The 18613-nt window shown below is 40.1% G+C and overlaps 1 protein-coding gene across 4 annotated transcripts in view; it reads right to left on the bottom strand.

Moving 5' to 3' along the window:
• The window catches only part of OXR1 (oxidation resistance 1), a 443668-nt gene that overhangs the window by 204180 nt on the left and 220875 nt on the right, over positions 1 to 18613 (bottom strand). For all 4 annotated transcript variants that reach the window (XM_067537380.1, XM_067537382.1, XM_067537381.1 and 1 more), the window contains exon 2: positions 14628 to 14827. In XM_067537380.1, coding sequence (XP_067393481.1) covers positions 14628 to 14827 — 200 coding nt within the window. The remainder of the gene's footprint in view (positions 1 to 14627; positions 14828 to 18613) is intronic.

Below are 18613 nucleotides of genomic sequence, written 5' to 3'. Positions count from 1 at the left end.
TGCATTTTTTTATTTATTTACCATTTTATTCTGTAACAGCTATTTCATCAGTGCCAATGCTGCCCTCTTATTATGTTACTGACAGTTAGCAACAGCGATCACAATAGCAGAAAATGAAGCCTTTCACATGACTAAAAAAAAATTAGAAAACCAGCAATGTGCTGTTACACAACTCTAACATACAGCACCACGGTACGTCACATTCCTCTACATGGACAAGATCAGGAACCTAAAACTAGGCACTGTTTTTCCATAGTGCTGAGCACCCAGCGCTTGCCTTTGACCTCAAGTAGAGCTGTTCACTGCTAAGCACTTTTGAAATATAGGCCATCTAGTTTGGAACCTAAATATGGATTTAGACGCCTAATTTGAAGTTCCTATTTTTTGAGAATATTGGCTGATGTTTCTAGAACTCTCCAAAGCCCTGATGCAGCCTACCACACAGACTATGGTTACGTCTATACTACATAGTTAAGTTGACTTAAGTTATGTCGATATACAGCCACCGCAGTAATTAAACTGCTGGTGCATGTCCACACTACGCTCCTTGTTTCAGTGCAGCACATCCACGTTCGCAGCTCTTGCATCAACACAGAGAAGAGTGCACCATGAGTAGCAACTGCACACAGAGTGTTTTGGGAAGGGTTTGCAATACCTCAAGAGGGCAGGTTCAGTGTCACATGATACAGGTTTCTCAATCCCATCATTCTATGGGCATCCTACTAGGTTTCCAGCTCCTTTTCAACTTCCCTGGTATCAGCTGGGTCCAGGTGAGACAGTCACAGGGCTTAATCTCCTGCAGGGTGGAGTGCCTTGGGTACTGGTGCAGCCTCAGAAGATACATGGAATGGGGGAGAAGGGAGAGTAGGAAACTACTGGAATGCTCTTTCTTTTCTAATTATGATTGGAGAAAGTTTTAGCCAGAATTAAAACAAACCGCAAACTGTTAAAACAAACTGTTAAAAACTGTTAAAACAAAGAGTTTTTTCAGATAGAGATTATTTATATTTTTATCTAATGATTTGTTGTAGAGTGTTGAAACTCGCGTGCATCACATTGCAATATGAGGTGTATAGAGAATTGTGATTTTCCCATCCCCCATTCCCACAGTGATTTCTCTGTATATCAGGACTTGTACACCTACGCAAAAAAGAAAGGAATTTGATCCTCTTTGCTTATGATTTCTCTGCAGTTACTAGCTCTTACGAATTCCGTTGTAAATATATTTCAGTAGTACTACTCCAATACAGAATTGAGGCAATAGATTCAAAAGAGCAAATCAGAGGAAAAATAACTACAGGAGCAGTGGAAAGACAGAGATTCTTGAAACGGGAGGCACTGATCCAGTTTTTTTCTAAAACCTGATTGCTTTTGAGACTCCCCTCTCCATCCTTTCAGAGGTGAGAGTCCAAAGGATACCCCTGTGCATCTATGACCACTGTGGAGGTAGAGACCCGAGTCATATTGTCCAGATGGTAAAAGTTCATTCCAATCTGAATATGTGCAGTATAGTGGAAATACATTATCTGTCCACATGACACTGACTTCTTCTAATAATGCTGTACTGAGCCATGTAACATTCCAATTTATTTTAACATAACATGTTTACTAAAATAAAGATGTCTTGAAAACTGGGTTTTAACAGAAAAATCTTCCTCAAGAGAAGTAAATCTCTTTTCTTTAAAGAATAATCTACTGTAGGAGTACAAAAATGGTACCAATTTCTCACCCTCCATCAGTAATTTAACTTGGCACAGTTTATGTCTATGTGATAAAGTGAATGCCAGTGGCACATCTTTATACTTGAGCAGGGAGTTTTAATTCTGTTTCTTTTCATTTTTCCTTAAAACCAGACTTTTTTTCCTACAGCCTAAGGCTAAGCACCCTGACCCCTACCCTGACTGCTCCCCCCATCAACCACCCATCCATATACCACCGCCTAACCCCAGCCCCCTGCTTGTAGAAGCAGCATATCTGCAGCTCTGCACCAGAACGACTATTTGCCTTCCTTGCCTTCCGGTATGCCTGCTGCCACTCTTTGATTTTTACAAACCCTTCTCCTCCATGCCCTGAATGATCTGGCTGTAGAAATCAAAGTTCCTGTGGAGGGAGCAGAGCTGTAACTGCACAGCTTCCTCTCCCCACAGACCCAGGAGGAGATCCACCACCTCCCATGTACTCCAGCCAGGAGAGTTTGCTGCGGGAGCCAGTCTGCTCAGCTGGGCAGTTGCTATGTGAGCTCTACATGCTGAGCAAACAGGAAGAGCAAGTCAAAACTTCCCAGGGCTTTAAAAGGGAAGGGGCACATATTGTGTACCTGGCTGCAGAGCCGCAGAGTTTAAAACTGTGACCAGAGTGGTCATGGAGGGCATTGTGGGACACATCCTGGGGGCCACTTAAGTTCACATAAGCAACGCGGTGTCTACAATGCCACTGCATCGCTTTAACTATGGGCTGGTCTACACAACAGAATTTTGTCAACAAAAGCTGACGAGCATAGTGAGGACATGCAACAGCAGTTTAATTACAGCTTGCATAACTTGTGTTGACAAAACTCTGTAATGTAGACAAGGCCTAAGTTGCCCTAAGCTCTATGTCTCTCATCCAGGTGGTTTTATTAGGTCGGCATACCACACAAGTTAAAGCAGTGGGAGGAGCACTGAAGAGTATAAACCTCCTTAATTAGGTTGGCATAAGCTACCTTACATTGACTTAACTTTGTAGTGTAGACATGCCCTTTGTTTCTCTCCTCCCCTCATCTAGCAGCAGTTCCCATGCAGCTTCTTCACACAATCTCACAACTGAAGGTGCAAGGGCACACAGAACAACTCACCTCATTGAAGTATCATCTTATTTTTTATCTCATTTGAAAACACTGCTTTTATCCCTTACATATATCTGTTCTTTTCTCCCTCTGCTATTTTTCCTCTAGATTATGTATTCATTAAGCCTGGAAAGCATTATAAATATAGTTTGTAGGAAAGAGGACAGAGAAATAAAACAAGTTCTCAACAGCTGAGAAGTTAACATGGGCAGGAAATAAAAACATGACATCCATTATATGAAAGTTAAAACATCCAAGGAAAACATTCTTAGATATGGGAGGAAGAAACTGCTCTAACAGTGTAAAAGAACACTTATTTCCCAAACGTTCCTGCAAATCCATTTAAACAAATGCCACAAATAGAAAATAAAAAAGCCCACAAGCATGGCCAAATGCTAGTGAGCATTATTTTTTGTAGTATATGATAGCTCTTTTCCCTTGTCTGCCCCGGTTCTCTTGCTCTTCTTGACTTTTGTTTCAGTTAGTAAAAAGTTGTCAGGCTGCACTGAGATTGTTCAGATGTTATAGCTGCCATGCATCCCTCCAAGCTCTGGCAAATCTGTTAGTCTTCCTTTAGCACTCTAGTAAATTTGAAGTGATTAGACAGATTTATTATTGATGACTGGGAGGCTCATTTAAAATTAGTAAGATTTGTGCTTTGTCTGAATATTGAGGCTGATATTAGTTAAGTTTACATTATGTAGAATGTTCAGAAGAGCCCTTGTGTAACTCACACATAACATAGTGTGGACTCCTTTATAGGAAATGACCCATGTACAGTTGTTTATGAATCTGCTCCTGCCTGTGATCTAATGGACTTGTTGCTTTAGCTCAAGCAGTAGAGGTTCATTATTTTATTTCCAAAAAATCCCACATTCTATCTCTGAAGAAGACATGAGTAGAGGCTTCACTGCAGCTGAGTAAGACAGGCAGGAGCTAGTCCAGAATCTGACATTATATAACTGTGCAATACTATGGGCAATTTAATGGACTGAACAGGAAGCACAATTAGTCCTGATGAATATTGACTTGATACTGAAATGGATGCCTTTCCACACACATTAACTTCTTCCTAAAACAGATAATATAGCCATTTGTCTTTAGAAGACAAGGATTTGTTAAGAGGCATTTAGACATCAATCCTAGTTCCTTGTATTTTTCTTGACAGTTATTATTTTGACAAAGTTAAATTATAAGACAAAAAAAGTGGCAAAACTTTTAATGTGCTAGGGCAGCAACTTCAAGAGAAGTTGTCACTTTTGCCAACATAGTTGTTTGCAAGGTCTTTATCTCAAACTGAACAAGTTATGTTTTTGGCCTTCACAACATCCCCTGGCAATGACAACTGTTCACTGTGTGAAGAAGTACTTCCTTATGTTGGTTTTAAACCTGCTGCCTATTCATTTAATTGGGTGACCCCTGGTTCTTTTGTTATGTGAAGGGGTAAATAACATTTCCCTATTCACTTTCTCCACACCATTTGTGATTTTAAAGACCTCTATTATATACTGTCTTAGTTGTCTCTTTTCTAAGATGAACAGTCCCAGTCTTTTTAATCTCTCCTTATATGGAAGTTGTTCTCCGTACCCCCAATCATTTTTGTTACCCTTTTTTGAATCTTTTCCAATTCTAATACATCTTTTTTGAAGTGGAGCGACCAGAACTACATGCACTATTCAAGGTGTGGGCGTACCATGGATTTATATAGTGGTGTTATGATATTTTCTGTCTTATTAGCTATCCCTTTTCTAATGATTGCTAACATTGTTAGCTTTTTAGATTGCTGATCCACATGGAGCAGATGCTTTCAGAAAACTATCCACAATGACTCTGAAATCTCTTTCTGAGTGGTAACACCTTATTTGGTCCACATCATTTGGTATGTATAGTTGGGATTATGTTTTCCAATGTGAATTACTTTGCATTTATCAACACTGAATTTCATCTGCCATTTTGTTGTCCAGTCGTGTATTCCTCCTACCTATTCCTCTCTCATAGTCATGAACTCACATTTCAATTAATTCACATGGGAATGATTGTAAAGTGACAGCTGAAGTAACCTGTTAATAATTGATATTGTACTATGACACAGACTCTATGTTTGTTAATAAAAAAAAAGGCAAGAATAACACAAAACAAATGGCTATATGAGACACTGATAAACTTTTAAAAATAATTTTTTTTCACAAGATATTAGTCTCTTTATGTAAGTAGTTTTTCATAAAACAATCCTAATGAGATGTTACCAAATGCTTTGCATTTTGATGGTAGTGTTGGTGTTACTTTCTGTCATATGTCACACTCCCTTAATGCATGGAAAAGGCAGAGTCAGGCCAATGCTGAGCACTGCTGAACAGGAAGAGTGTTTGATGAGTGCTGAACACTTTTGAAAATCTCACCTGAAAATTAAAATCTAAAATTTGTGTACCTCCCTTGGCAAACAATTATTTCTCCCCTGTATATTGTCTAGGGAACTGGACCGCATTTCAGACCAGGGCTTGTGAGTTAACTGTGCTCCCTCTGCTGGCTTTGTGGCTGCAGAACACAATGAAAATATGTCTGCAGTCCTGTAGTCATCACTATGCAGTGGATTTCAGTTGTTTGGCCTGCACTAGGAACTGCAGGATTTGGCCCTATGTCCTATATAAACAACAATTACTTTATTTTCTTTTTTAAAAATTAGCATCAAAGCAATCTTTTTAGTTTGACAGAACACAGAGGAACTCCCAGGGCAACCACCTTAACATTGTTATATATTTTAGGTCCCAAATTTAAACTATGTCCACTTTAATTTGTACTCTGGTTCACCCAGCATGAACTTGTTTGAGTAAACTGTTAATCACCAGATAAATATTGACATTTAACCACTGGTTTAACATTAACATAGTGCAACTAAAAAAACCCCCAAAACATAAGTAAAACTGGCTCTGGGAATCAGAACATTCACAGTCTGTTAATGCAATTTCTTAATCCATTTATCATGGTAATAATTAGCCCTATTGCTGGATCTCAGGCACTGATTGCTTCTGGCAGAGAACAGTGTGCAAACAAGGTCGAAACAAGGTAAAGCTTTTGTGTGAGTCTGCTGCTGACCTAATTAAATTAATGTGCTAGTTTTTAGCTACTTTATAGCCACCTGTAAACATAACACAACATTGGAATTTGAGGATATGTCTGTACTTCAGTTAGACACCCACAGCTGCCCTGTGCTAGCTGACTCAGGCTTGTGCTAAGGGGATGTTTAATTGCAGTGTAGATGTTTGGGCTCGGGCTGGGGACCAGGCTTTAGGACCCTGTGAAGTCAGGAGGATCCTAGAGCTCTGTCTGCAGGCCAAGCTGCAGTGTCTACACCACAATTAAACAGCACCTTGGCTTGAGCCCCTGGAGCTTGAGTCAGCTGGCATGAGCCAGCCATGGATACCTCACTGCACTGCAGACATACATTGATATTTTTCTGTCTCTGGTCCTCTATCCACTTCTGCTCTGCCATTAAATTCATCTTCAGGAAGTCACAAACAACTCAAAATTAACTCCAATTCTAGTGATCTAGAAAATCTTTCTGGACAAAACCATAAAAAAAAAAAAAAAAAACCAAACCCAACAACAAAGAAGACATGCTGAATGAACAAGACCATATAGGCCTGACTCAAAGTACACTGAAGTTGATGAGAGTTGAGTCCATAATGCAGTTTTCAGTTTTAGCTTCTGTATCTCACAGACACTAGTATAGCTTGCATACTGTAAAACAGCTTGCTTAATTCTAATCCTTCACTGATTTATGTGAAGCGTTTTCTGGAATATAGTGATGTTTTGGTAAAACACTGTTAACCCTTTTTTTTCTGAAACAGACCACCTTGGCTGTACGTGGATTTACCTTGTTTCTTTTTCACTTCTAATAAAGTAAAGTAATTTTAGTTAGCTCTTGCAGAGTTACAGAAAGCAACAGTAATGGGCACGTATTTGAGATGGAAGAAAGAGTTACGATTACTTGAGATTTTGTTTAAGATGCTGGACAGGTTACAATAAAAATATGATTTATAGCTCTCTTTTCTTCTTTCTGATTTGCACCAGTCCTTGAATCCACTGGGCAGTGAACAAATCTTTTGGTGGACTCCCCTGCTTTGGAAAGCCTTCTTTTCTCTATTTTTATAAATAGATCCAAGTCTGTGAAACACAGGCTCTTATCTCTACCTCTATAATATTTCCATCTTGGAGGCCATATATACCTTCCAAATTTTATTAGTTACAGCTTAGTTTCTTCAAATACAGGTATCATGTAAGTTTTCAGGGAGAATTAACTGTACGGAAAGTTTGGAACAGCATATCATGCCATTTTTGAGTTAGAAGGAAACCAAGAAAGATTAGACAAAAATTCAAATTAGTGTATTATTTTGTGATTTGTCCTGTAACTCAAAAACAGTTTGAGGTAGTTTCCTCAAACTTTACAGACAAATTCTGTTTCTTTCACAGGACCTGGAAATCTCCAGGCCAAACTAAAATTCCAACTCAAATTTATGGAGAGGCAGACAAAAATGGGGTTTTAAAATGGAAGTTAGATGCGACCTTAATTACGGAGAGGTGGTAGCTTCTCCATAATAAATATTGCCCTTTAAGCTGCTCCAGCTGCACTGTGCTACTTTAGATCCCCTGCAGTGACATCATGTAGTCTTGTTTCAATGCATTATTCAATACCTCCATATGTACTACAAATCCAGGAGGCTGCTCTTTCAGATCTCCATGGCTGTGTCTGCCTAGATGAAATAATACATTTACCCCAATTCTGAAGAGAAATGTGTAAGTATAAGAGAACCTCATTTACTCCCAACCAGTGGAACATCACTAATGGATGGGAGACGTGCTGCAAATTAGTGAATTTTTTTTGTTTGAACAAGTATTGATATCTCATTCCCTGCTGGCCAGTCAGGGAGCACCGTGTCACTCGCTCACTCTAGCCCTGGCAAAGGACTACTTACATTTCTGTTACTAGTACTGAGAGGAAGCTATGCCAGACAGTTAGTGCTGTGGGGGGGTGAAGTGGAACAGCCCGCTTCAAAAGAGGCTGCTGGATCCAAGCAGTGAAGGAAAGACGGCACTATGTTAGTCTTCTGAGCTACTGTCTGCAGTAATTGTACTGTCCTGCAGCCACACTGCTGTGAGTGAGATGCCATCCCCACTATCTGCTGTGCCCCTTGCTGCTGCTGCTGCTGCTGCTGTGTGACTATGCTGTGCCTTTTTCAGCTGTTTTGGCAAGCAGCAGCTTTTCATCAGAATGTTTATGCACTGAGTTTCTCAAATCTCTCGCTCCGGGGATCCAATTCTGTTCCCAGAGTTATTGACAATACTGTTAGTTTATCATTTATTTATTTATTTGTATTAAGTTAGCATTCAGAAGCTCTGGTCAGGGATCAGGACCCTATTGTGCTAGGCACTGTATGCTCTGCAACACAACAGAAGCACAAATATAGGACACTAGCTGAATGTGCCGTCGTGGATTGTTGGTTATGTAAGAGATGACCTATGGAAGTCAGAAATCACAATATATGTGCTGAAGTTTCTTTAAATTCTGTACGCATAAGTAGGCTTTACATTAAAGCAACCACAGAGAGATACAAAGTACATAAGGGCATAGGGCAGTGATATTTAAAGCTTTACCTTCTATATATTTCTGCTGGTGCACAGCAAAGCTTCTCTATTTTTTCCTTCATTAGATATCCCTGGTGAGTAGAAAAAAGCAATGCTTGTAGAATACTTCAGAGATTCAGAAGATCCTATCATGCATGGGATGTTTAATACTTATGAAGCTGTTGTCTTTGCACTCATTAGAGGCTTTTCTTTGCATAACTTTGTGGTCATCAGCAGAACATAGGATGCTATTTCCCCCCACTTCCTCTGGTTTCCAGACTGTTTACTTTTCTTTCAAATCCCATGACCCTTAAGTTACTCTCCCCTCCTCCGTTCAACAACTCTCAAACATAGCTTGCAAAAAACATCAAAAGTAACACTAAAATACATAAAATGGGCTACATAAAAACATACATAAAAACTAGGCATGTGTGTCTTATTTTACATTAGGGAGCCGTTAAGTGTTTAGATGTTCTGAAAACTTACGGTTATCATTTAATTCCCTATTTTTAATACATCTGTAAAGATTTATGGCAGGACGTCACACTATTTTAGGTCATATTATAAGTGATATATCCTCCTGGGACCTACTAGGTAGAAAGAGCTACCTACCATTATGTGTACAGACTTAATAAGTGTAAGTAAACATGCAATTATAGGTTCCTTGGTTTTAAGTAAACCAAATTGTTTATACTAGTTTATTCCTTCCTCTTCTTGAAACATGACCTTCATAAGCTACAGCTCCCTTATTGTTAATTTTCTTTTGAATGCTAAAGAAAAGTCAGACACGCAGAAATGATTCCCATTTCAACAATATCATAAAAATACCCTTAAGTCTTTATTCATCAGCATCAAATTTCAAATAGTTAATTTTAAAATACGTTTCATGCCTTTGGTTCATCAAATCCATTGATGATTGTAGATGTAATGAGCAATCAATATCTCCATGTTAGAAAGAAAAATGTATTGATAAATACCCAGGAAGCACTGTACTGTAATTGACTTTATCCAACAACAGAGATTTACACATCTAGAGGACAAGGAAAGCTTACAATTCTCTAGGAAACTAGTAGAACTGCAAAGCACTGATGTACTTTTAAAAAGATAAATATAATTGACCAACCAAATGACACACAGACCAAAAGGGAATACCAATACTTAACTTTTGCAGTCCTTATCTGCACTAGGAAAATTAGGTCCTGTAATTCAGCACCAGTGCAACTCCACCACCAATAGCCAGGGCCCAAGCATAATGTTTTCGGGCCCAGTACAAACTTGTAACACAGGCCCCCTCGCACACACATACCACAATCCCCCATCCCATACATACAATCTCATGAGCTATGAAAAATGTTTGAATTCTGAAATTCCTGTTACATAATCTACATTTCTGAAAAATGCTCCCCCTTTGCTATTTTTGTTTAACTTAACACCCAGCCTGAGAGTCCTACAAGTTTGCTGACTATTTTGTAACTTTTTGGTCATTATAAAGGTATTATATCCTGTCAATGTCTTGATTTTGTTTATCTGCTTCCCTAGTTAGTATATCGCCTGACTGCAGAAAGGCCTTGTCTGATTTGAAAAACTGTAGGATAGATTGGTGTCCTTTAGCTTCTTTTAGTTCCCTTTCTTTTACCCCCGGACATTTCAGGCTGCCTGATTTGTATTTATAGCCACCACCAGACATGGCAGTATGGTGTGTGTGACTGTGAGTGAATTAGACACTTACTCACATATATTTTGGGCCTGCAAATCCTACCAGAAGAAGCAGCAGCACTGGCTCCCACTGTTTTATGGTGCTTTGCTTTGCCCCTCCCACCAGCGGTCCCTCCCTCCTGCCTATGCACAAAGAACTCTGGGACTGCTAGTTCTTGATCTTGATATGATAGACCATATCACAGAGAGGAGCACAAATCTCTGTGTGTCTCAGTCTCAAACTACAAGTCCTAATTTAACTGCACAAGCACACACTCTCTATTCTAGAGAAGGGCCAACTCACTGTTCAGAATGTTGCTTGAGACTGCTCTAACACTGTTACTGATTGGCTCCAGCAAATCTCACAAGATCTGGACAATAGATACATAGATACAGGGAAATAAGTTTATATAAATGTCCTCAGGCATGATCTACAAATTAGCCTCAATTTTTTCCTCATGGTAATGGGGGATGTAGCCTGGGCCAGGCCCTCTAGGGCCTAATGGCCCCAGAAAAGTGTATCCTTTCTCCCCCCATATGGGGGCCCTGACAATAGCTGCAGTGCAGACAGGGTTTATCCAATATATCATGGGCAGATGGATTAGAGGTCCAGAGATGCAGCCCTATAGAACTTTTTATGTTCCAACACTTTACAAACATTAATTCTCACAGAATTACTCACAGAATTCTCACAGAATTCCCAGACTGAAAAAAGAGAGGTTCAGTGCCTTGCCCAAGGGTACAGAAGAAGTGGCAGAGTCAGGATTATTTATACAACACCATATGTATGCATGGCATTTAAGATTTTGGCACTGGGATTAGATCCTCACAAAATCCCATGCTCAGACCACTTGATCATTACTAATAACTCCCAAATAAAAACTACACTAAGATGGAGCTAAGGTTAAGAATAAGTATCAGTAATTTAGGGTAAAATACATTACCGGGATGTTGCAATAATCCCCCAAAAATCATCATAACCCCAGAGTTCAGGTTAAAAGAAATCTAAACATGCCTATTTATGGAAATATGCAGCTAAGATACTCAAACTACCTGAACTTCAGCACTTTACTATACTATGAAATAACCATAAATTATGATTAGCATATAATAGTATTTGTAGTCCCAGATTAGAGTAGAGTAAACTATTTTTAAAGACATATTTGAGTTTACATTTTTTCCCTAATGGTGTTTTTTACTGTACGGGAAGTTTGAAGAGTTTGTGTTCGTCCATATGAAGATCATTTGGGACAAAAATATGATCTGATACAGTGTGCTACATTTCTTAAAAGGACAGATTTTAAAGTTAATTTTAACTCAGACTAACTGATTTACTTATGAAGTCTCAGAAAATTAATTCTGTATTCAACAAGTAAATGCTGTAATTTTAGGGATAGAAGGATATGTTGTATTCTTCATACATAACAAAGTGATTGCTTCAAGTGCAAAAGAGAGACAAGGTGGATGAGGTAAAATCTTTTATTGGACCAACTTGTGTTGGTGAAAGAGACAAGCTTTTGAGTTACACAGAGCTCTGATTTAGGTCTGGGAAAGATACTCTGTCACAGCTAAATACAAGGTGGAACAGATTGTTCAGTACAGTGGTTTTCAACCTTTTCTCAGTTGCGGACCCCTAAAGATTTTTGAATGGAGGTGCAGACCCCTTTGGAAATCTTAGAAATAATCTATGGATCCCCAGTAGTCCACAGACTACAGGTTGAAAACCACTGTTCTATGGCAACAACAACCGTACATGGACCCCTTAGACATAGTCTGCAGACGCACAGGGGTCCGCAGACTATAGGTTGAAAACCACTGGTTTGCTATAAGGAGTTAACATATGTTGCAAGAGACCACTGAAGGTGAAGTGGGCAGTTAACACTGCCGCAGTAATAGAACAAAGGAGGGTTAGGGGGTTACTGATTGATGTAATGAGCCATAAAATGTACAAAACTCAGTTCAACCTTAACTATGAAATATAACCAGTGATATCATCATTATCATAATTTGATTTCTAGTAGTGCCCACAGTGTGCCAGTAGCTGTCTTCAAACACAGGAAGACAGCCCTTTCCCCACAGGACTGCTGAGACATATCCTCACCTGATGTAAACTGTCATAGCTCTTTTGACTTAAGTGGACCTACACTGATTCACACCAGCTGAGAGTCTGGCTTTCAGTTTTAGGGCCTGAATTTGCAAGCTACTTCACATGGGTGAGCTGGGTGCAGACGCAAAAATCTACCTTCATGGAACTGCTAGTTTAATAGGAGCCCAAGACCACGCTTCTCTCTCAAATGTATCAATCCATAGTAGAACTCTGAAACAAAGATATGGATTCAATGTTTTTCTGAATTATATCTATGTAAGCCTTTGTAGTGCTGTACTTCTGAAAAATATGGACGATTGTAATACAAAATACTGATATATGATTAGCACCTTGTTATTTTAAAATATAACTTCTGTTCATTAATATTTGAGCCACATAGTGTCAAACAGACTTCCAACCCTGAAAAATAAATTATCTTTGGCTCTTTTGATTACTTTTTCCAGAAACTGGAACCTAATTTCTATTACTGTGCACACCTCAGGAAGTTTCTTTCTCAGTGCCGAGTTCCTGAGGCATATTCCTTCATAAGCAGGTTAATTGGGGATTCTCAGCTGGTGTTCAAATTGCACATTTCATTTATCTTCATGGGAGTTTCTCTCTTAAAGCAGCATTTGATCCAAGTTTTTAAAATACGGTTCTCGAAATACTGATCAAAATGTTACTGAACTGGTCTATATTTTCAAAAGTGACAAATGGCTCTGTCATTGTTTTTTGAGTGGGGTCTGAAGGAGTCTGAAACACCTTAAAAAGGGGTCTGATTTTGAGATGGTGAATGCTCAGCACTTTCTGAAAGCCCCCTTTATATTATATAAATTGGACAACCAAAAACTCAGATATCCTAAATCACTTATCACTTTTGTAAATTTATTACAATATTACATTTTATTTACTAAAATGTTTAGATGGCTGCTGTTGCTGTTTGTTTTGTTTTGTTTTTTTAAAAAAACCCAAAGCTTAATATATAATGATTGCACAGGCAGCACATTCTAAATTAAACTACAGACCTTGTTTTTTGTTTTAAATCTACCTGCTTGTTCTAGGAGTGGCTAGCAGAAAGTCCATAACCTCCCTTCAGTGTTAGTTCCCCTTCTGTCAGTGCATAGGTAACTCCCACTAATGTTAATGAATATAACACGCATGTTACAAAGTGAGACAGACCCTTCCATTTTTATCAAGTGTATAGTAGACTGTAAATCAAGAAATCAGTAAAGCCCCAATTCAGCAAAGATTTATGCACATGCTGAGCTTTATACATCATATGCCCACTGACTCAACACGACTACTTGCAGTGAATGAAATTAAGCATATGCATAAGACTTTGTAGCATGAGGGCCTAATTTAGTGCTTGATTCTTCACTTCCCTTAAGCAATAAGAGGGAGGCACATCATCAAGGAACTGGGGTGGAGAGTACTGTAGGCAAGAATACAGCAGTTCCATGGCTTACTCCCTACTCTCCAGAGAAGTCTTTCTGTGTGAACTCCAAGCAGTTAGTGTTCTGCAGATTGGGTGAAATCCCCCAACCTTCTACACAAGGATGAATTTCTCTTGTTTGAAGAGAAGTGTGAGGCAAATTTGTCTGATAAGGCAGGGCAGCTGAGGGAGCAGAACACGAAAAGAGCGTGTATCTAGTGAATGCTTCTTTTGGCATTGGACAGACAACTGATTGGGAATTCTGCATGGAATCCACACAGTTCTGGCAACCCAACCCTCCATGACTTCCACCTCCTCAACTAGGCTCATTGGGAGGGGAGGCCAGCTCCTACACCAGCCTCACATCCTATCTCTAGGTTGGAAGTGACAGATTTCCTTACCCACTAACCATCATGTACTTAACTTGCATACACAATACTTTACTCAGATTTCACCAAAAGTATTGAAGACCACTAGAAGTCCTTAGGAGATAAGTGTTGCAATCTGAGGTGATGCTGAAGTCAAACGGCTTAACCTAAAAGGATGAGGCGCTCATGCTGAGTTGAAGAGTAAAGTTTTGAAAAAATAAAAACAGAAATATATGCTGAAGAAAAGGATACTGGAAACATTTTTTTTAAAAGTCAAATTTACCCCTGATAGTTTATATTCCCTGTAAGCTGTAATGATGGAGTCTCTTATTAAACTTTATTTTTAAAACTTGAGACCTAGGCCTAGTGAAACTAAAACAAATAAAGCTAATAAAAATAAGTGGAATGCTTTTGTCAATTGGAAAGTCACTGAATTTCTCTGTAAAAGCACACACTTTAATGTTAGTAACAGATAAGAAGATAGCCCCCAGTGAGCAATAAGGAAGTCAGCAACTCTGTTCCATCCAGCTAAAGAACACCTGGGGATGCCTTCCACATACTTGCTGCAACATTTGAAATGAATGATGGCTTTAAGCTCACCAATGGTGTAGTATCTCCTCAGCTCACTCCTCCGTGGATTGCGCCTTTGTGTATTTGTGGTGGTGTTCTGCTCCTCTTCAGAAGCAGCTGTCTTAATGACAGGGATCAATTTACTGGCTTGTGGGGACTCTTGTGCTTCTGCTGCCAGAGGGTTGTGTCCTGGTGCAGTAATATCTACAGACTGGGACTTTTTCTTTAACCTACAGGCAAATGAAAACAATGTGCTATTAATCCTTGTTTTATAGCTACAATATTTAACTGCTTTTACTTTATATAAAAAGAAAAGTGATACAACAAATCAACAACATATTTATATTACAATTGTATCCTGAGACGCCAACTGAGATCAGACTTTCTTTGTGGTTAATAAGTAGCAAGAGATTGTAAGCTTTTTTGGGTAGGTACTATCTAAACACGCCAGACTGATGATGGATGGGAGGAAGGAAGTATTATCATTAGAGTTTTTGCAGATAGGGAACTGAGGCACAGAGAAATTAAGTAATTTACCCACAGTCACACAGAAAACCATAGAAATATAGGACTGGAAGGGACCTCAATAAGCCATCTAGCCCAGTCCCATACACTGAGGCAGAACTAAGTATTATCTAGACCATCCCAGATAGGTGTTTGTCTAACCTGTTCTTAAAACTTCCAATGACAGATTCCACAAACTTTCTAGGTAATTTGTTCCAGTGCTTAACTATCCTTACAGTTAGGAAGTTTTCCTAATCTCCCTTGCTGCAATTTAAGCCCATTACTACTTTTCTTGTACTCAGTGGTTAAGGAGAACATTTTATCACCCTCTTTCTTTATAAAAGCTTTTTATATACTTGAAGACTGTTATCGTGTTCCCCTCTTGGTCTTCTCTTCTTTGGACAAAACAAACAAGCAGTAGATGTGACATATCTTGATTTTAGTAAGGCTTTTGCTGTTGTCTAATATCACCTTGTCATAAATTAGAGAAATATAGTTTAGGCACACCTACTATATGGTGGATGCACAACTGGTTGGAAAAGTGTACTCAGAGAGCAGTTATCAGTGGTTCACAATCAACCTGGAAGGGTATGTTCAGTGGGGGTTCCAGAGGGATCTGTCCTGGGTCCAGTTCTATTCAGTAAATGATTTGGATAATTCAGTAAATGATTTGGATAATGGCACTGTAGTGAGGGGGCGTGGCCTCCCTCAGAGATGGACAGGAAGGGATGGCCTGAGTCCTGCTGGGCAGAGCCAGAACAACCCTGCCCACTCCACTGGAAGTTGAAGGGCAAGACAGGAAGTATAAAACCTGAGCCAGTGAGCTCAGTTTGGAGGGAGCTGCTGGAGGGGAAGGATGGCTCTCCACCAGTACTGCCACCTCAGCCTGACTACTGCCTGGGGCCCAAAGGAGTGACTGGAGCTGCCTACCAGAGGCCTGGAGGAGCTACCAGAGTCACTTGCCAATGACCTGGAGGAGCTGCCAACAGCCTCTGACACTGAGGGCCTGTGGACTCTACCTCTGGCAATCTGCCTTGAGGAGACCAAAGCTGCTGCTGAGGCACAGGTATCCCAGGGAAAGAGGGACGGAAGTAGCCCAGGGGAGCTGCCCGACTGTCCGGTTGTGTTGTGTCCTGGAGTTGTATCAGTGAGTTGTGGCTGGAACCCCACTGACCCAGGACAGAATGCTCTGCCACTGATAGGGACCTGGGTTGGGATGCAGTGGAGTTGGGTGGCCCTGTGTCCCCTTCCCCGCTTTCCTCACTACCCCTGGAGTGGTCACTTCTTCCTGGCCTGTAAAGCCTCGGAGGCCAACGGCCCTTTGTTTGCCCCGACTGGTGCCACAGACTGCTGAGTCAATCTGCCCTGCCCGAGGGCCTGGAGCTACAGACTGCTTATTTGCCCTGCCCAGGCTATAGACTGCTTGATTGCCCTGCCCTGCCCTGCCTGAGGGCTGGGGCCATAGACCGCTTGCTCACCCTGACTGGGGCTAGAGACTGCTTATCTGCCCTTCCCTACCTGAGGGCTTGGCCTACAGACTGCTGACTTGCCCTGCCCAGACTGCCTAGTCACCCTGCCCTTCCTCTGGGTCAGGGCTACAGACTGCATAGATGCCCATGGCCTGCAGAAGGGCCAAGGACCCTTGCCCCAAATCTAATTCCCACTTTTAGTCTGCACCCACAGGAGCGTTGCAGTGAAGGGGCATGGCCTCCTTCCCAGATGGACAGGGAGGGACAGCCTGATGTCCTACAGGCATAGAGAGTACACTTAAAATTTGCAAATGATCCAAACCTGGATGAAACACACCTAGTTTTTTCCCTCTTTCCTCATAGGTCATGTTTTCTAGAACTTTAATCATTTTTGTTGCATTTCTCTGGACTTTCTCCAATTTGTGCACATCTTTCTTTAAGTGTGGTGCCCACAACTGGACGCAATACTCAGAAGAAGTCTTATCAGTGCTGAGTAGAGTGGAAGAATTACTTCTCATGTCTTAACATAAGAACATAAGAATGGCCATCCTGGGTCAGATCAATGACCAAGTATCCTATCTTCTGACAGTGGCCGATGCCAGGTGCTTCAGAGGGAATGAACAGAACAGGTAATCATCAAGTGATCCATCCTGTCATCCATTCCCAGCTTCTGGCAAACAGCAATCCCTGCCCATCTGACTAATAGCCACTGATGGACCTATTCTCCATGAACTGATCTATTTCTTTTATGAACCCCATTATAGTTTTGGCCTTCTTCTGGAACATCTTCTGGCAAGAAGTTCCACAGGTTGAATGTGTGTTGTGTGAAGAAATACTTCCTTTTGTTCGTTTTAAACCTGCTACCTATTAATTTCATTTGGTGACCCCTTGTTCTTGTGCTTTGAGGAGAAAATAACACTTATTTACTTTCTCCACACCAGTCATGCTTTTATAGACCTCTATTATATCCCCAGTTAGTTGTATCTTTTTCAAGCTGAAAAGTTCCAGTCTTATTAATCTTTCCTCACATAGAAGCTTTTCCATACCCCTAATTATTTTTGTTACCCTTTTCCAATACCGATACATCTTTTTTGAGATGGGGTGACCAGATGTGCATGCAGTATTCAAGATGTGGGCATACCATGGATTTATAAAGAGGCAACATGATATTTTCTGTCTTATCTATTCTTTTCCTATTTGTTCCTATCATTCTGTTAGCTTTTTTGACTGCGACTGCACATTGAGTGGATGGCTCAAATAGGGTGACCAGATGTCCTGATTTTAAATGGACAGCTCTGATACCCAGGGCTTTGTCATATATAGGCACCCATTACCACCTGTCCTGATTTTTTCACACTTGCTATCTGGTCACTTTATTTTCAGAGAACTATCCACAATGATTCCATGATCTTTCTTGAGTGTTAACAGCTAATGTAGACCCCCTCATTTTATATGTATTGGTGGGATTGTTTTCCAATGTGCATTACTTTGTATTTATCAACATTGAACTTCCCCATTTTGTTGCCCAGTCACCCAATTTTGTGAGATCCCTTTGTAACTCTTCACTATCTGCTTTGCACTTAACTATCTTAAATAGTTTTATATCATCTGCAAATTTTGCCACATCACTGTTTACCCCTTTTTCCAGATCATTTATTAATATGTTGAACAGTACTGGTGCCAGTACAGACCCCTGGGGGACACTGCTATTGACCTCTCTCCATTCTGAAAACCAACCATTTATTCCTACCCTTTGTTTCCTATTTGTTAACCAGTTATTGATTCAGGAGATGACCTTCCCTGTTAGCCCATGACTGCTTACAATACTCCTGCTAAATGCATCACACAATGATGTTAGCTTTTTTTGCAACAGTAGTACACTTGATTCATATTTAGTTTGTGATCCACTATAAGCACTTTCTGCAGTACTCCTTTGTAAACAGTCATTTCCCATATTGAATTTGTGCAGCTGATTATTCCTTCCTGGGTATAGTACTTTGCATTTATCCTTATTGAATTTTATCCTATTTACTTCAGACCATT

The sequence above is a fragment of the Emydura macquarii genome, unplaced genomic scaffold (genome assembly GCF_026122565.2).
Source record: "Emydura macquarii macquarii isolate MOO-44397 ecotype Brisbane River unplaced genomic scaffold, CSIRO-AGI_Emac_v2 contig_383, whole genome shotgun sequence".
In the NCBI taxonomy this organism is placed as follows: Eukaryota; Metazoa; Chordata; order Testudines; family Chelidae; genus Emydura; species Emydura macquarii.
The sequence above is the reverse complement of the archived record's forward strand: the minus strand, read 5'-3'. Positions and strand labels throughout refer to the sequence as shown.